Genomic DNA, 20,865 nt, shown 5'->3' on the forward strand with positions numbered 1-20,865 from the left:
CTCATTGCCGGCAATGGGGAAAAAGTCCCAATATGTTGCGCAACGTCACATGACGTCGCGAGTTTGACATGCCTGAGTTAGACTATGAAGTTAGATTACAGGTAATCCTTGCTTAGTGATTGTTTGCATAAGGCCTACTGGAAAAGTTACAACAGAGCTCTCCAGAGCTATGGTACTTACAGACCAGTTCTGACAGCTACACACCTCCATGGTCACATAATCACATATTGGTCACTTGGCAACCAGTTTGCAGTTGTGCCATTTGTAGTGTCCTGCAGTCACATCACTGCAATTTTTGTCATTTTTTGCCGGTTTCCAGAATTTACTTCTGGTTTGCAGCAAAAAAACAAACAAACCACCCATTGAAGAAAATGGGTTCATCTAACAACCGCCATGTTCACTTAACAACCAGCAGATTTGCTTTAATGACTGCTACCAAAAAGATTGTGGTAACCTGCTTAATGACAGCCACAACCTATGACTGTAACTCTGGACTCAATTAAGATCATAAGTCAGGACTACCTGTATATATTTTCCCAAATCATGGGATGTGTCCAAGTCACTTGTATTTTGAAACCTTCCTGCTTTCTTTTTCAAATGTTTTATGGAACCAGAAATAATCTTAATTTTAATGTTACCTTCCTATGTTTCCCCAATGTTTTTAATCTTCCAGAAAAAAACTTTTGATCAACAATGGAAAAGTAACACATAACAACTTGACTAGCAAGTTGTAGCCAAAACCATTCATCTACAACAGACATGTCAAACACAAGGCCTGGGGGCCAGATGAGGCCCACGAAGTGGTTTCATGTGGCCCACGAAGCCATCCTGGAAACAGTGAGGGAACAGCCCTCGCTGCCTTGGCCCTGGCCCAGGCCAGCCGGGAGCCAATGTACAATTTTGTGGTGGCCATCTTGGCACTTGCCCAGGTGGACCATGCCTTGGCACTTGCCCCAGTCCCACCCCCTTCTGCCAGAGACCCTCACATCTGTCCCATTTCTGCCCAGGCCCCCACAGGCATCCTTGAGGCAAATGATGTAGAACTGGCCACGCCCACCCAGTAGGCCACACCCACTCCATCCATGCCCACCCAGTAGGCTGCACTCACTCTGGCCACATCTACCTGGCCCCCCAAGGCCAACCGCAATGCTGATGCGGCCCTCAGTGAAATTGAGTTTGACACCCCTGATCTACAACTTAACATAGCTTTATACAACTTCAAACCATCAAAAAACATGCTAGGTTTTAAGATGGGATATGCAAGTTCTGCTATTTTGAGGGCACATACCAAGCTCTGCACGTTATGTTCCTCTGCCCTACCCTCCAAAAGCATAAAGGAACAAAGCCTATTTAGAGTGTTGAAGATTTATAAAGGGAGAAATGGTTGTCTTATGTACCCATTTCTTATTGCCTAGCACATTTCCATTTTTTTTCCCCCAAGAGCCCAATTTTTGTCCCTACCTATTCTGGGACCATAGAACTAATGCTAGCAGGCATTAGCCAAGTCATAATTGTTGCATGGTAGCTTTAAGGTATTATGGAATATTTAGTTGTTTTGGTTATATTACCCATTTCCATTTTTTATAATTTCTTGCATAGCTAAAGCCTTTGCAAAATTTTATTTTTTTTTCTATAAGCACAAGAATATCAAAATAATGTTCCCAAGAATCTCATAGCTCACATCTACTTGAGACAATGGAGCAACTATCAACCAGCAGTCACAGGTACTGATGAATTTTGTTTTAAGAATAAAAATGTTGTGATAATAAAATATTCCAAATGTTGTGAACTCATGCTATTGCAGTAATAGTTAACTAAAGCAAATAACAAGAACAATAAAACGTATCTCTCCTAACACCTTAGGAAAAATATTGTCTGCATGAACGCAACTATTAAACAAGCAAACAGTGCTAAATAGCATTTTAATACTTTTCACTCATCACCTTTTATAAGTGGGATGTTCTAACTATTTTTGTCCATATTCTGAGACAACGTTTAAGGTCAAGAAAAGCTTTCCTGAGTCTGTCTGTCAGAAATAGGGACAATGCAAATTAACTGCATGCCACTGTAAGGTAATCTTTTAAGTAAACATAGCCAATAGACAATAATTGTATACCAATATAGTGCATGTACAGCTTCCTAATTTTACTGCCTAGGAACAGTAAGAAATGGTTTGCAACCTTAGTTGGTAATTGGATTTGGAAAGTTGCAAGCTTTTGAGCTTGCTTTTCATCTTTTCTGTAGAAGACACTGTAATTCTCAAATGCACATGGTATAAATTAACCAATAAGAAGCATTTTAAGTATTCAACCTAGACATACAGAGCAATTACAGCAGAAATCAATAATATGCACTGACACTATGGCAAATATTCTTAGTTTCCATGGACTACTGAAAAAATAAAAAAAAATAACTAAAAAAAGGCCAAATCTTGTGACTAATAGCACGCACTAGATTTCATTGTTCATGTACGAGGTTCAGAAAATCCCCAGGTTTTCAATTTGAAGGTCTTATAAGATAATTTTAGTTATTATAAAGGGTTTTAATTTTTGATGCCTATGACCTCATGCAAGGTTGCGTAATGGTTTCCATCTTCGCCAAAGAATGCTAACCCAAGTTACAGTATCGGGGAACAAAAGAAGAGAGACTGCCTAACATTTTGAAGAAATATCATCTAAAAAATATCCTTTCAGTCTCCCAGCCAATTCAACCCATTAGATGGCACCAGGCTAAACAAAATCTGGCTGAAACTTCTACATAGTCAACAGAGAGCTAAAATGAACTGTGAGCATGATTTTACTCTCCCTTTAGGCAATTATATTATTTGAATTTAATCCATTCTATTTTATCATCCAAATTGCAAATGAACCAAACAAAACAGCTTAACAAACAGCACTCAACTTTGCCACAAAAAAAAAAGAAAAGAAAAATCAAGACTTATATTCAAATAGCATACATTAATGATACCCATGGGAGGATATCAGAGACTGTGTGCCTACTTGGTTCATACCATTATTATATGGATGCCAGCCAGTTAGTGTATTTCCGATTCAAGAATTGAAATAGTATTTAAACTAGTTTTGGGAATAGAAAGGCTGGCAGGCACCATTTCCTCTCTGCTTCAATTATAACTCACCAGATTTCAGCCTTCTTTCTGCCCCAACCAAATAATTTTATTTATCCTGCCCTAATTCACTTGGGGATAGGGACAGCAATATTTTTTCATTATATTCTCTAACATAAGAGACTCTTTATAATGTTTATTTTATTGAGATCATGGTAAGTATATTTGAAAGCATATTGATTTATTCTCATCTCAAAAGGCGCTCAAAATTAATAATAGATTAACTGTAATCTAATTCACGAGATGAAAGTGGTATGAAAAACAGATAGGGAAAATATTTTATTTCGTAATCAAAGATTGATTGTGGTGATAGTTCAACAAATAATACAAATAAAGCCAAGTTTAAACTTTAATCAGCACTTCTCTCTTCAGGCCAACAAAGTTACAAACAAATAGTAAAAAGAATACGCTAAAATCATCTTGCAATCATGCATAATTTAAATACTGAATATATCTAACACTACAGCCTATAATAATTTAAAAGGATTTAAAAATGCTAAATATTTACACAAATAATACATATTTTAATGAAATGTCATCATTTGTGCAATAATAATTGACCAGCAAATTTAAATACAATAATTAAAATAATTGAAAATGGCTTTGACTAATATTCTATACATACAAATTCCTCTAGATTAATCTCCAGTCAGGTCAATAAATGGAGCACATTTAACTCTCTCTCTTTCTCTCTTCTTTTTTCTCCATAAATAATTTCATAATTATTGTTAATATATATATTTTGCATGACTATAAATACAGTATAGTACTGAAAGTATTGCTTACCATATCGTCAAAATCCACTGCTTTCATATACAATAAATATCTAAAATCCTGAACATTTATGTTCCTCCAAAAATCATAAATTGCACAACCATTACAGATAGCACACATATAAAAAGTATCACTGTAATAAATAAAATATTGAGAGAGCAAACAAGACCAAAAATAAGAATAAAATGAGCTGTACTTTGCATTAAATTTAATGCATATCTGTTAATTATTCCAAGAACCTCTTCTGCATAAAACGTAAATGTTTGGTTCAGTTTCCTCTTATCCATAACTTAAATTATAATTCTTTAGCAATTTTAACAATGTATCAAATGTTAAATAGCTATAAGTTATTAATGGCAGCTTTGCCACTTTTCTGTTTTATAGCGCTCAAATCCCTGCTGCTCTTTGAAATTCCAAAGCATTGCAGAGTAAAAAGTCATATCTATTGAAGAGTACATATTCTGGATATCTAAATTGCAAAATCTTTAAGTCTCTAAAATTTTAACTGATGAGCCCTTAAAAATTAAGAAGAAAAACCCACTGCGTGTTTTCTTCCAAACTCATTTCAGCCACACTAAAGCAGGTTTATTATCTCAACCGCTGGAACAGTAGCTAAATCCAAAACTTTCAGATATTGTACTGACATAGGCAACTGAAGGAGAGAGGCATAAGGCAGGCAATTGTGCATTATGACATCATGACATTATGACATCATGACATAGGCAACTGAAGGAGAGAGGCATAAGGCAGGCAAATGTGCATTATGACATCATGACCCAAACTCACCTGAGTAACATGAACCTCTGGCAACCACTGTTATATCTTTTTGATGCTTGCAAGCAGCTCTTCGGAGAAAGCATTCATTTTGATAGGTGTCTCCATTTGAACCACAAACAGGAATATAATTTGTATGACACTGGAGAGAGAGAGAGAGAAAGGGAAAAGGAAGGAAGGAAGGAAGGAAGGAAGGAAGGAAGGAAGGAAGGAAGGAAGGAAGGAAGGAAGGAAGGAAGGAAGGAAGGAAGGAAGGAAGGAAGGAATTTATGCAAATCCATGCATATACACAACCTAAAATAATTCTGCAGCAGAAGTTCACAAGACTTAAAATGTTTATTTGAAAAGAAGACAACACTGAATTTAAGACCTTCCAAAAGATGAGGTAAGACCAGGTCAGGGATTGTAAAGGAGAGAGGTAATTAAAATTAATATTAATAAAAATTATTAGCCTATAAAATAAGATATCACATTTACAAAATTACTTGGTTGGCATATACCAAGCATTCTTCCTCATCCACTCAAATTATTTACAAGTAAGTTTACAAAAGCACGTAATTTCATTCCCTTCCATCCTTCCAACAGAAACAGCCAAAAATAATAAAATTGATCCACTTTTTTTTTAAAAAAAGGGAGGGATATTTGCACTAAGAAGAGATGTATAAGAAAGAAAATAAACTGAGGCCAAAGTAAGTCATAACTGAATAGCACAGAAGATAGAAGCTCTGCATAAGCATTACCAAAAGAGTTAAATTCACCAGGCAAGCAGCTTCTCTCAAGCAAGAGCTAATTTTAAAAGACATCCGTGCTTTTCAGCAGGAAACCTTCAGCCTATTTCTGAGTTTTCAGCGGCTTCTGTTCTAATGTGGGAATGGAAAAGTTTTCTCTCAATTTATAGAATCACTTGGTGGAAAAACAGCATTCTTATCAAACACAGGATCTGGAAATTAGACTACAAACAATCCATGGGATTTGTTAGAATAGTTTTTAAAAACAGTTTAAAATAAAACACAAATACAACCCACAAGCACACATAGAAAGTATTCCTAAATGGTTTATTTGTCAGTTAATAAATTATGTCACAGGTTTCTTCACTAAAAGGTATGTATACACAAATGCACAAATACCCTACCATTATGAATTTGTGCTTTTTGCCTGTGTGATATAGTATAGAACTTCAGTGAAAAGAATGGTTTCTAAAAATTACTCTTCAGCAGATGTCTGGTGAATTTTGAAAATAAAAAAGGCAGTTTTGCAAAGATGCTACCATAGGATTGCCTGTGATATGTTAACACACCTTATGTCCTTGGCATATTTGACACATTTTAAAGAGTTAGGGTCTAGAGCAATCTGCAACGTAAAGGATGATATGTAAATAAATCAATTTATATGTACTAATCTGAGAAAGAGACAAGGTAAAGGATCAATCTACTGTACAAACAAAAATGGAATTCAGTATTTAAAGCTGATCTAAGAGTCAAATTACAAGGCATGCATGTCTATAAAATTATGCAACAACATTCCCACAACATATTGCAATTACATATAGTTCTCACTTAATGACTGTTCGGCAACCATTTGAAATTACAAAGGTGCTGAACGACTTATGAGCCATGTTCTGCTTAAGGACCCATGTGATTGCTTAACAATCACAACTGGGGGAGAATTTACTTTTCAGTCTTCTAAAAACATACTATTTCTACTAATTTTTATTGTGCAAAATTAATTAGGACAATAAATGTATATATTCCATATTAAAAGATAACTTCACATTTAATCATAAAAATAAAGAAAAAGAAAAAAGGCCTAGCAAATTCAGTTGCAAACAAAACAACTCCAAAAACTTTTGATCAGAATGCTTAAAGTCTTCCTCCTTGTCTCTTTGTCTAATTCAGTTCTAAAGAATATGCTACACCACATTACGTATTTCCAAGAATCAAATTCTCAGACATATTTATAATTATCTCAACAGTTCAGTTTATTTCCGTTCATGAATATGAAAAATCCTTACCTGTAATTGGCATATGCATTTCCAACTCTCTCCCTCTTCTTTGCAAACACCCCCATATTTACATGATGATTCGTCACATACTTTCTCATCCAATTCTTTAACATTTAATTCTGAAAAATAGAAGATTAAACATCTGGTATATTGTGTGTTTTCAGAAATATTAACTAATTTTGCTGTACTGATTAAGGAGAAATGCATCTAATAGAAATATGTATAATGAAGCACTGAAAGATTTTTTAAAAACTTTAATAAAAAGCAACCAGGAAGTTGCAACTTTGATCAATAGAGCCTATTGAGTAATAATAGTGCTAAATTATCTCCCCGCTTTCAATTTTGCTATTCATAATCAATAGATCATAACTTGCTTTTATTCAAGCGTACCAGAGGTAAACCTTGGATAGGAGTTGGCAGTTTAGAGAGGATTTAATTCTGGGCAGGGAAAAAAACAGAGCAAAGATGCTAGGAAAGATATTAACTATCTCTTTCCTCTATCTATGATGCTCAGAATCATAGCTGCCTTGTTAGTTGCCCTTTAGAAAATAATTTCTGATCATATGTACTCTGGCCCTTCCCAGACTGCCAGTTCTCAGCAAGATGTCTCAGCTGGTGCCGTTCTTGGAACACCACAAGTGTGAAGTAACAAGATGAACTAGATGGTTGTTCAAACAGCAAGGCTGTCAGAAGGAAAATACTACCACATACTTCCCTGAGTCTACAAGCAAGATTAAGGTTTTTCCATTTCAAGGAGTTGGGAGGAAACCTAAAGTGAATGTCAACAAGCTGCTAACTATTGCAGTAAATGAGAACCAGAGATGTATTTTGCAGCAGCTTACTTCAACTTGACATAACTTGTTAAGATCTGTGATTTATGCCCAATGTATGTATAGTACAATATTAAAGCAATTGCCAACATACTTTCTTTTCCCTGTTAAGCCATGAACCACAAAACTCTGGGATTCCTCAGAGAAAGATCAGTACCAATGGATGAGACTCAGAGAAAGCTATTTATTACTGCCTAGCTCCTACCCATCCTCAATTCAATTGCAATATGATGTTCCACTGATAACATACTTGGCGGATATCCTCTGGGAACTGAAATGTATTTCATCCTAAGCTGGAGGCATATGAATGAATGCTATTCCATACAAGACAATGTCTTAGGTGTGAGAAAATGTTGGTCAAATGTTAGTCAAGACCCATGCTCACTAGTATCTATTTTTCTGTGGTGTTTTTTTTAAAAAAAATGTGATATGAAAGACCATTTTCTATCATGCAAATCATCTCTTACCTATCTGAATGAGTTTACTACCTCAGCAATATCTAAATCACTTGTGTGCATTTTAAAACATTCTGCAATGCATACTGAAAATGTTCCTTGAAGGCAGACAGTTCAAAGCTGTGATCTTTACAAAGGTTTTTATTTGCAAATACTTATATATGCATTCATTTGGTACCCTTAAAATTAGTAGCTCATAGGATTATATTTTAAGTCACTTCAACTGTCACAATGAATGTAACTGAAAATGTACACTGGACTTATCTGTATTTTTCACCATCTGTATGCCACCCACTTCATCACAATGCTCAGAACAGTATCTTCCTTCCACTTGATCTTGAAGTATAATTGCAAGAGTCTGATGGTGTTCCCTGTGGTCCTCTGGGTCTTCCTACTTCTAAAGGAAGACCTAAAGAACCAAGCAGCAGCAATCCAGATATTTGTTATGAAGCATTACTGTTGGAGACAGCTGGAATTGCTATACTTCTAGTCAATTGGCTTTGGCATAGGCTAATTCCAAAGTCTTCTAAACTAATTTGAAATAAGCCTCAATTTACCTAGAGATTACGATCAGTGAGGTTTTGTAGCCAAAGTGGGATTATCAAAAAGATACTAGGAGACTGTCAAAATTCAGGAAGATCACAATAGCCCACCTAGTGTCTAGCCTCAGTGGAAAACCAAATTGACTCTGTGTATTGTTTGGATTAGGAACAGTATGATGGTATCCAGATAGATAATTTTTTGATCTACATGCATCTTGCCATTCTTGTAGACTGATACATTTTCTATTCACATTCATCAGCTTCTCACAATCTCATCTTTGTTTCTCATATACTCTTTCATCCAGTTAAACATCCTGATGTTCACCTCCTGTCTTTTCTATCTAGGCTTCTAATCTTTCCTTTCCTGCTTGTCCTCTGATTTTCCTTCTAAAGGGGTATCTAGTTAAACCCATTATCTATCACACTTTGTTTCCTTTCACCTCCTATTTTCATCTGTTCCAATCATCTGCTCCTCTCAATCCTCCATTAATGTATAGCTCATCTCAACCAACAAGGATAAACTTGCATACTTATTGCTGCTCTTAAAGTCAGACCTGAATAACTGCATGCTAATGGGAGCCCAAGCATCTATGAATATGCTCCTTTGCATATTCAGGGACCACATTTGAAAATGTGGAAAGAGAAATGTGGTGGAAAACTCATCCAATAAGAGCCAACAACTGGAAATAAACAAAAATGATGGTTCATATTTCAAAAGCTGCCAGGCTACAATGAGTCACTGATCTCATCCAAACAAGCCAAGAAAAAAGCACCCCAATGTCACATAGGTCTATATAATGTTAGCATTCATTTACAGTACATTAAAAGGAGTCCCCAATGGAGAGAACTGCTTTAAACCTCTGATAAGGAAAAAAGAAAAATCAGGCATCCTTCATGGTTTATAAAATGTTATAAACATAGCCTTTGAAATGCAAGGTAACAGCTTTGACATACTAAAAGTGTCAAGGCTTAAATTGTTCTTCTATCAAACTCACTATATACTTCACTGTGGAAGGATGATGATGATGTCACGTGATGTGTCACGACGTATCGTGACTTTTTTTCCATTGCCAGCAATGGGGGGGGCGGTTTCGCCATGACGCATCCAGCCCCCGGGCCGGCAGTTTGACACTCCTGGTCTATACGGTATTTTATTTGTATAAAAATAAATGATTATAAAATATAATTTATTCAAGCTCAATTCCCCATCCTCCACAAGAAGAAAACATTGCTAAAACTGGATCAGACTAGAGTTGTGTGCCCAGGCTTAAGCACATGAGTAGGACCTGGGAAAGGAGGAGTCAATAGGTATAGGGTTTAGATGGGAAAGAGAGGAGCCAGCAGTTTCCAGGACAGACATAGCCCTGATGTAAATATGTAACTGCTTGGCTTCAGGACCACCAAATGAGGTGTGAAGTATCCATTAATTCAGAAGAGGAGGAGGAGGAACCTTTAACTTTAAAACCTTCAGGGGAAAAAGAGTGTTTTATATCTTTGCACTATCAGCATCTGAAAGACTGCAACCCAGACAAGCTGTATCTGAGAATTTTCAACAGTGGAACTGAGCTAAGCTGTTATCTGTCAAAAGATCTATGATTTACTCCTGAGCCCTGACAGCAAGCTGAGCTGAGCCCTGACAGCAAGCTGAACTCTGCTTGTTGTATTTGACTCACAAGTTGCCAGTTCCCCACCTAATTCAGATTTTTCTCATTCCCCTCCAAACTTGGAATTATCATTCTCTCAGCTGAAAATGATCTCTCATAAACTACAACCCCGGAATTCTTTGGATGAACCTCCCCCAAAGGAAAAATTTAACTAACTAATCTCCAAAAAAAAACCCAGTTCCACAAACATTTTGAAATAATATAAAGCAGGCTTGTCAAAAACTTCACAAAGTGCTGTGGCTCAGTAGTTATATGGCTAAATTGCTCTTAGGCAGAAACATACCCTAGGCCAGGGGTAGGCAACCTTGGCTCTTTTATGACTCGTGGACTTCAACTCCCAGAATTCCTGAGCCAGCATGGCTGGCTCAGGAATTCTGGAAGTTGAAGTCCACGAGTCATAAAAGAGCCAAGGTTGCCTACCCCTGCCCTAGGCTGTGCCTTGTAGGACTATGGTTACTTAACCTCTATTTGAACGTGTGGGGAAACAAAACTGATCTCCATCAAGCTAGTCAAACTGTTACAGCAACTCTTCCAAGCTACTGGATACTGCAGTTTGGTGCAGTACCACAAAAAAAAAGCCCTTTTTTTGAGAGCAACAAAGAAAAGAAAAGCCAGCATGGCACATTCCATCCACCTGGTTGGGACTGTCTGCTCCCCTGTCAGTTCACTTAACAGCAGTGGCACAAATTATGAAAGTGCAATATCACATAATTGTCCATCTGGTATCAGCAAGAGAGAAAGAGGGGAGGCTTCCCTCACAAAATGCAAACCACTTTGGCTCAGCTAGGATTAATTGCCATTATCTTATCCCTTCTTAGAACTGTCACTTGAGTTGCCATTTTAATTGGGCATCAAATGTTCTGTCGTTTAAATGTTAAAAATGGAATACCTGGATTTTTCATATTGTCACGGCTGCTTTCTTTTTACCTTCAGCAGCATTATCCATGCAACTCACCAATGGCCTGTTAATACTGTAGGTGCATATATATCTTCAACTTATCTTGCTTCATTGAGAATTCTTTAACCAAAATCTTACGACTTCACATCTTATCCAGTCTGAAGCACCCGATCTTTGAAATTTAGGAAAAGTAGAATTCAAACATATGATGACCAGTGTTTGTTTGTTTTTAAAAAACGTTAACAATGATACAGTGTATATAGGTAGTCCTTCACATACAACCATAATTGGGACCAGAATTTCTGTCATAAGTTGGTGCGGTCATAAAGCAAGTCATCCCATGACCAGACCCAATTTTACAACCAATTTTACTGCAGTCATTAAACAAATCATGTAGTCATTAAGTGAGTCACACAGCCAGTAAGCAAATCCAGATATAGGAGATGATCAGGCTGAGACTGAAGAAGGGATCAAATGTGTCATCAGCCTCGTGTCTACAAGAGGTCTAAATCCAGCCCACCTGGTCAATTCCATTGACTCTTACTGCCACCAATTTGCTTTGATCATTAGTAGTTCAGATTCTTATAGAGAACATTAACATACAATCAACCTTTATATTCATTTATATTGCCTGGACTTCTGGTCTCCTGCACTTGATACCAGCTTTCCCAATTGACTTTGCTTGTCTGAAACTAGCTGGGAAGGTCACAAATTGTGACCACAAAGCACTGTGACTGTCGTAAATGCAAGCCAGTTGCCAAGCACCCAAATTGTGGCATTTTCAGCTTTTATTGCTGTATGATTTGTCTATTTTGACAATTATTCATGAGGCTAAATACTATCTGTACAACATTGTATAGCAGTTCTCTTTCAAACCATAGCTGGAAATGAATTTTATATCTATCCACTACATCAGGAGTGTCAAACTGCCAGCCCACGGGCCGGTTGCATCATACAGAGACCATGCCCACCCAAGCTCAAGCAATGCAAAAAATGTTGCGATACATCACGACACGTCATGTGACATGGCGAGTTTGACACCTATGCACTACATTATCCAGCAGATAGGAGTATACTAATCTTCGGTCAAGGGTATAAAACAACTACATTCCCCTGCTAAAACATCTGAAGAAGATATGACCCAGAGACAGAACAAAGAAATACATGTATAATAAACTGAATACATCAAAGAAACCATCTCAATAATACAATTGGAAGAACTGTGGAACAAATCTATAAAATACATTTAAAATATTTTACCTCTTCTTAGCACTGCATTTTTATGGATAGAGAGCTCTGGTGTAAAGAAGAACCAGAAGTCAACTGGTGCGATAGATATAGTGGCACCAAATGACAACAAGTATCCAGGGCCTGAAGGGGAAACTGGAGAGGATGTGGAAAACAGAGGCCAAAATGGTCCCTGTGGTAGTAGTAGGAGCACTTGGGGCCACGATTCCTAAGCTGGGAAGAGCGGCTCAGACAGATCCCAGGAACAACATCAGAGCATTTTCTCCAGCAGAGTGCAGTGCTAGGAACATGTAAGATGGGTGGTCCTTGACTTACAACAGTTCTTTTAATGACCGTTTGAGATTACAACGTCACTGAAAAAAGTGACTTATGACCATTTTTCACATTTATGACTATTGCGGCGTCCCCAAGGTCACGTGATGAAAATTTGAAAGCTTGGCAGCTGGTTCATATTTATGACAAGTGCAGCGTCCTAGGATCATATGATCACCTTTTGTGACCTTCTGACAAGCAAAGTTGATGGGAAAGCCAGATTCACTTAACAACCATGTTACTAATTTAATAACTGCAGTAATTCGCTTAACAAGCGTAGCAAGAAAGGTCATAAAATGGGGCAAATTTTACTTAACATCTCAACATCTGTCTCACTTAGCAATAGAAATTTTGGGCTGAATTGTGATCATAAGTCAAGGATTGTACCACGCAGAACCTTCAAATTCCCAGGTCTCAGGTAGAGACCCGAGATTTCAGAAAACACACTCAAAGGGGTGAAAAGAAAATTTTATATATGTCCTAATAAGCAGTCTGCATTCTGTATAATCTTTTTTATAAGCTTTTATCCTCTTTTATATCCATGTACCATAAATATCTATGAAGCCCATTAGTTGGGCTGGTTCATTCCAATATTGACTTTCTACTGTTAGGGATTTAATCCACTTTGTTAGCCATGACAAACAGCTTGCTTTGTAATATTGCTTGACCATTGGCTATAATTTCCAGTTTCTGCAAATCCCAAATAGAGGCAGCTCCAGTTTGGGGAATTTTAATTCCCTTCCCTCGTAGGAGTAAGTTAGGCAGAGAGAGAGTTAGGGAAGAGTTTGACATATGTCTTTTAGTGGGAGGTAAGGATTTTTTTTCTTTATAGGATCAGCTGGGGGAGATAAAAAGGGATTACATGGAGTGAGGTCAGAGAGGGGCGAGGAGAGCGGACAAGGGAGGCCTCTGCCAGCACCAGAGATTGGTTGCCATCGTTCTAGGCAAGTTGTTGTCACCAAAGACGGATTAACATCGTCCTGGGCAAGTTGTTGCCACCAGAGACTGACCACCATTGTTCTAGGCAAGTTGCCGTCACCAGAGGCTATTTAACATAGTTCTGGGCAAGTTGTTGTCATTAGAGATTGACTACCATCTTCCCTGTAAATTCTTATTGCCTGAGATCAATCACCATCATCCCACGTGAGTCACCGCAGAGAGAAAGCAACCATCACCACCCCATGTGCGTGGCTGCCGATCGTGGCTGAAACGTGAGAGACCTCTTTGGGCTGGTGGCCACTTGGAGGGGAGGTTGGGAGAGCCCAGACTTAAGCGGTCCCTATGGGGGTGGCGCTACTCGTGTATTGTATAAAGCAAATTTTTTGTCTTTATTTTTTTATTTTAACACTTTATATGAAATATACTGTATGTGTGTTTTCATCATGATTCTAACATTTCAATTGTTTTCTAATGATCTCTTTTTAGATTTTAAAAATGTTACATGCCAATACATCTCAGATGAGCTTGCTTTTCGTTGATTACACATTTTCTCCCCCTATTATGGCTTGCATTAATTTTCTTCATTGCAATATCCACAGAGAAACTATCTCAAGTTTGTATTCACAAACAGATGGTTTCTGTCCATTTTTAAACTAAAAAGCTAGATATTAACAAGATGTCAGAGGAATAATTCAGCATCTTATTCACACATGAAAAAAAAATTCCACAGCAAAGAAGAAGCTTGATCACTACTGGCCTTATGGACATAACAAAGGCATGAAAAGTTCAAACATGCTTTAACAAAATTCTACAAAATATGTTCTCAGAAATGTTCCAGTTAACGGAAAAGTAGAACAAGCAAGGAGAGAGCATGTAGTGCATAAGTATTTTTCTATCTATGCATCCATCAGCCGTCCATCCATCCAGCCATCCCATCTTTAGAAAATGATATATTAAAAATAGTAATGCTGCTATGTGGAAACCATGACAAAATTTTATATCGCAATAACAATATTCTTTGTGTAGTGAAAATATTGCATATAATATGCAAAACTGATGTTGGATCTCTAGTGCAAAGCTTTCAAGATTACTAAGCCCTCTAAAAGTCTGATTCATATACTCTACATGAAAACAATCCTCTTTGTGTGATTAAAAAAGAACAACCCACACTTGCTGGAATCGTGTCACATATTAACTTACTTGTATTGGGAGGCAGAGCATACAAAGAAGATCTAGAAATGTTAACATACATGCTAGCTAAAAACCTAATTATTATATTTACTGCATAGAAGCCATTGGAAGCTCAATTAAATGCAGCATTAGCACAATTTTAAACACTGTGGGACCCCATCTGCGCAGAATAAACTCTCCACGTCCTCTTTAACTATGACCAAAATTATCCAGGTTTCTACATGTAGCAAGGATTGTAAGTCAGGTTCAAATTGCAGTTAGAAACAATGAGTAGATGGAAACCCCATCCAATTAACTTCAATTTATAATTACAATAAGAGTGCCAATATGCTTTTAAATATGGTAAAGGTAGGGCAATGAAGCAATAAGGAAATTCTTTAAATCCAAATGTTAAGAGTGCACTGATCCCTAGAGCATAAGAAAAATGCATTTTTATTCAATTACTGATTGGACAAAGGGGCAGAGGTAGTCCTGAAATTACAATCATTCATATAATGATGGTCTGGAATTATGACAGCCTCAGAAAAGCCATTGCAAAAATCCAGGGTCAAGTGATTGCAATCTGTGTGCTTGGCGACTTGTTCACGGTTACAACTGATTGCCAAGTGCGCCATGATCATGTGATCACCATCTGCAATCTTCTCTGACGGCTTTCCCAGAAAGTCAATGGGGAAGCCGGCAGGGAAGATTGTAAGGTGCTGCTGCCGCCTGGTGAAAGGATTCCCTCTGTCTCTGGGGGCTGGCTGAAAGAGCTGTCTTTTGCAAAGAGCTGAACTCCTTTGATGGGGTCAGAAACAGAGCCAAAATCCTGAACATTTTGCTTAATTACCACTTAGCTCAGCAACCAAGATTCTTGTCCCAATTGTGATTGTAAGTCGAGGGATACCTATAAAGTTGAACTTAAATTCTGCTGATAGTATTCATTTTTTAGCATGTTACAGAGAAATTAGCAGCTTTCTTTTCAACTTCCCACTGTAGAATTTGAACTGGAGCTAGAGACAATTAATATTACTATCATACATATTCAGCTTTACAACTCATTGTTCCCAACCCTCTGCCCATTTCATTAACTCTTACCCGTTCGGCATTTCCTGATATTAAGCTAGCATGGTATTCTTTTGGGCTGGAAAGTCCCTTTTGTGTTTTTTTTTCCTAACAGACTTTTTTGGAGTTTGTAAATCATGGAACTGTCCAAGTCAAATTATCTAATCATGGCGGAGAAGACTAAAATCAGCATTGTATACATGATGACCACAACCCCTGAAAGAATTGTTGGGGTATGGATAGACTATTTAAAAGAAGGAAACCTCCAGGTCACAAAATACTTTTGTAGAAAAGAAAACATATTCCCTAAAAAGCCTGTACTTCTTAGGTTTGAGTCCTGCTTCAACTGAGTACATTTGTAAATCAAGTGTGTATTTGGTTTATACAGTACATCTGTATATAACTTAGGCCTAATGTGCACACATCTGTTTGCCACAAAAGAGATAATAGAGACACTATTCCATGTGCACTGAGACCAGAGACTCAATTTTGTGCAGAATTGAAAATCATCAGATTAAAATGTACACTGCCTCTCAGAAAAAAGTACTCACTGGAAGCAGTGAGAAAATTTTGAGCTCTTATATTATCAAGTTACAAAGATAATCACAGTTCCATTTTAATTAGAAGAGTTCTGTTTTATGCCGATGATAAGAATGATAATACATTCTTTTGATCAGTAGAAATAAGCCATAGGGAAAAACATTTTTGTTGTTGTTGTTGTTGTTGTTGTTGCTCAAGAAGTCCATATCTCAAACTGTTCAATCCAACCAAAGTTGGAGAACATCAATGTTTCTCAGGGAATGAGCCACCACAAAAATTTCCATGTTAAAGAAATACTTCTTTTGACTGGTTGGAAAACTCAGGACATTCAATTTTTCAGGATTTATTATTATAAAGAAAGAAGAATTTTTTTTATCCATCATGTTTAGTTTTATTCATCCAGAGCATATCCTCAGATTGCTAACTAACTTTTATCCAACAACCAGAAAAAAGATTTTCTGAAGAAAAAGACACTCATCTTGATTCCTCCATTATACCTCTACAATATCATTTTTGAGATGCACCAAATGGAACTGTATACAGTATTCCAAGTGTAATGACAGCTTACAGATTTATATGAAGGTAAAATCATTTATCCTTTTCCTAAGGTAAGTGACCTGAAATTTATATTTTTCATAGCACTCATAAACTGACATTTTCCCATCAGTTACAGTTCCACCTGTATGCTACTTAATATCAGCACCAAGGATTATATGAAAATGGGGGGAGAGCAGCTCTGATGTGCATTGCAACAGGTTTCTGTACCATAGTTATGAGTAGGGTACATGACAACTGATGCACATGAAAACAATACCAATTACCTTTTCATTGCTTCTGACAGACAATAGCTTGCATGGGAATCCCAGATGTGATTATCTATTCTCATGCAACAAAAGTCTTGTTTCTCCTGGCAGGTTCATAAAAATAGTGCCTTTATGAATTTTGCTTCATTTGCCAATTTAGACTGGGAAGGCAATTTGATTACCATTACTCTTGAAAAGAAGGAATAATTTGTCTTGATTTGGTCTGATGTTTCTCTGAAAATAGAAGGCATAAGTGTCAGACTTTACAGTCTCAATTTGTATTCTTAAATACACGTTCATGACTCCCTCTGAAGTCATGAAGACTTTTATTCTAGGGAAGAATTTTGGCTGAGAGCCAGTATAATATCTTCCTAGTTAAAGCAAACCTTGGAATATGATATTATATCCATTTTGTCCCCTTTATCGGAAGAAATGGCATTCATGTGCTCTTATTCGTTTTAATCTTCTTTATAAAAATGAATTAGCCACTAAAGCCATGGGATAGTACAATAAAAATTGCAGATACAATCTAGAGAAACTTCAGCATTCTTAAGTTCCACAGAAATTAGCTCTACCAAAGTACTTCCTTTGATCCTCCTAGGACAGGGGTAGGCAACCTTGGCTCTTTTATGACTCATGGACTTCAACTGGCTCAGGAATTCTGGGAGTTGAAGTCCATGAGTCATAAAAGAGCCAAGGTTGCCTACCCCTGTCCTAGGAGTATCCTGCCCTGCATCAGAGAAACCCTGTGCCCAGTCCCTTTCAGGATAGGGGGCACTAACTATTTGGCTACAATTCAGTGCCACAGCCATGTGCCAGAATGAAACATTATTGGGGGGGGGGTGTACCTTCCCTTATGTCTGCATTAGAATATTGTACAACTATGGCACTGAACATATGGAGCGTGTATGAAGCATATTCTAGCTAAATCCATTGCAAGTGGTAAGTTCATTGCTTGATGCTTCCCAGTTTTAATAAGTACAGATATCAAGTGCCCTGGGAATATGCCCAATAAACTAAATAAAATCAGTATATGGAAAGGAAGTATAATTATGCCTAATCTAACCTGGTTTTTACCAAATATTTCTTTTAATAGCAATAAGCGACCTAAGAACTTTTGACATATGAGTCCTTTTCTATATCGAGTGTTAATGTGAACTGCATTGAATTCTAACATGATATGCACCTTCCCAATATTATGATGAACGTGTGGAGGTGCCTGGACAGATTACACACAATTTTAGTTTCCACTCAGCAAGGATTTGGCCAGGATAATCATGAGGCATAATCAGATGTTCTATTTTAGCAGAAAATTTGGGGGTTATAAGAAGGCATGAAATCATAATAAATTCCTATCAGATTTGACAGACAGATTATCTATTTCTAATCTTTTCTCCACTCATCGCCATCCCACACAATCATCCTCAAAGTGGATAAGCGTTTGCTACAAAAATGTTCTAAAAGCCTATAAGAAAAGAGGTTACACACATCCACTTTTACATGATGAGAAAAAATCCATATAGGAACACAAAGTTAGTAATTCTCAACAAGATGAATTCATCTACCTCTTTTTTTATTCCTTTACCACATGATGAAATAATCATTTAGCATTGCTGCTATTATCACAAAAGAAGAATGAAAATGTTTTGCATACGTGTCTCTGGTCATTGGATGCACCTTATAAATTTAGAGTTTTTTTCATTACCCCAAGATTACTCTTGAGGCATATCTTTCCCAGTTTTAACATAAACAACACGCAGTAATTCTTCATGACTGCCATTAAAAAACAAAATATTTTTTTCTCCCTTCCTACATCACAGAACAGAATCACAAATTACACCGCACACTTTAAAAATAATAAGAAAGCTCCCTCCAAAGATAACCAACAAAGATAATTTCTATTTTATAAGCAATAAAGGACCAAATTAAATCTCGTCATAGAATTCAAGTTTTGCTGTATCCAAAAGCTTATCGTTTGTTACATGAGCAGGTAGCTTTATCTTAAAGTTACAAAAATTCTATAAGCCCTGGCCATAGATGGACCAACATCCTAGCTTAATAGCACAATCCATTCTACTCATGCTATTTCTGAGATACTTAGAAACACATTTCCCTGTGTTCCCTAACAACAACAACAATCGATGTAACACTTTCTTTGGCTACCAAAAGGCCCAGTGTCTTCCCACACTTCTAATATTTTTTCCTGTCAGCTTCCAGTTAGTTCCTCCACTGTTTGCATGATTTCTTACCAGCAGACCCAGCAGAATGTTAAAAAGCAAAGACATTTATATTGGAACAGATTTCCTTTCTGCTCCTGCTTAAAATGATGTCACTTAAATCAGATTGCTAATGTATACCATCTCTGAAGCACAAACAAAGAGTAAATCAGAAATGAACCAACAAAAATAAGATTACTTCACCAAATGCTAATCAGATGCTGGCCAAGTTATCTGTGTAGGGAAAATCTTGAGACCAAACTCTAAAGCAGGATTATCTGAATGACAATCCATATATATACTGTCAAGACCATTGGAAAGATGCTGCATTGACCTTGTGTGGTCTCTTTGAAAGAAATTTAAAATACAGGAGATTGTGTGTCTTTGTTTATCTTCAACTGTAAGTCAAATAAACAAGAAATTATGATGATGATGATGCGGCCTTATTAGGAACTGCTTCCATCCTGTGACGATATCTGTAATACCATCAAACATCCAAATCTGCCTATCCCAGATCCTTGGTAAGGACTCGATAGGTAGACAAAAATGCCAAATCCAGTCTGAATATCTGGCTGACTGTGCAATGATCAACAACAACAACAATAATAATAATAATAGTAATAATGCACTCCCATGTGACTGGACAATCAAATGCCTAGAAATAACATAAGTCATAGAAACATCAGAAGCTTTGTGCAAAGATTAATGGCAGAATGGAAGACACAGTTCCTAGTCAATGATGATAGAATGGGAGAAGTGAATATCAAGAAAGTAATTTTTCAAGGAGACCCACTATCCCTACTATTGTTTATCATTGCACTGATTCCTCTGTCAATAATACCGAACAACTCAGGCCACGACTATCAAGCATTAAAAACATCTGCCAGGCTATCCCACTCCTTTACACAGATGATCTGAAGTTGTATGGAAAATCATCATCTGAAATAGAATGGCTGCTCAGTACCGTCCATATGTACAGCCAAGATATTGCAATGGAGTTTGGATAGGACAAATGTGCCACCCTCACCAACAACAGGGGGTAAAATAGTGAAAAATTAAGAAATCAAGATGCCCTATGGAAATAACATTAAGAGTCTGGAAGAAGATGATCGCTACAAACACCTAGGCATCCTTCAAGCTGACAGCATCAGAAAGAATGTTAGAAGTGAGAGTGAGAAGATCTTAAAATCCAAACTCAGTGGAAGAAATACCGTGGAGGGAATGAACACCAGGGTAGTTCCAGTCACAGTTGGAATAGTGGACTATAATCAAGCAGAACTGGATAGGAAGACCAGAAAAATAATGAAAAATCATCCATGCAGCAATGTTGACAGCTCTACCTACCAAGAAAAATAAGTGGACATGGAATGTTGCAAGTGCACCAGGCAGATGAAAAATAAAAAAAGGCATTGGAAGAATATATGATAGTGATGAAGATGCACTGAAGCTAATATGCCATGAAAGCTTACTGAGTACTGGAGAGAGACCAAACTGGCCTACAAGAATGAT

General features: G+C 37.1%; 1 protein-coding gene across 1 annotated transcript in view; it reads right to left on the minus strand.

Annotated features, from left to right (window-relative positions):
- The window catches only part of TMEFF1 (transmembrane protein with EGF like and two follistatin like domains 1), a 61,287-nt gene extending 50,176 nt beyond the window's left edge, over window positions 1–11,111 (minus strand). Inside the window, exons 1-3 of the mRNA XM_015821686.1 lie at window positions 11,093–11,111; window positions 6,684–6,793; window positions 4,685–4,814 (exon numbers count right to left, since the gene is read on the minus strand). Of these exons, the coding sequence (XP_015677172.1) occupies window positions 4,685–4,814; window positions 6,684–6,793; window positions 11,093–11,111 (259 nt within the window). The remainder of the gene's footprint in view (window positions 1–4,684; window positions 4,815–6,683; window positions 6,794–11,092) is intronic.
- Window positions 11,112–20,865: the final 9,754 nt, after the last annotated feature.

This window comes from Protobothrops mucrosquamatus, unplaced genomic scaffold (assembly GCF_001527695.2).
Source record: "Protobothrops mucrosquamatus isolate PMUCROS unplaced genomic scaffold, P.Mucros_1.0 scaffold1380, whole genome shotgun sequence".
Classification (NCBI taxonomy): Eukaryota; Metazoa; Chordata; class Lepidosauria; order Squamata; family Viperidae; genus Protobothrops; species Protobothrops mucrosquamatus.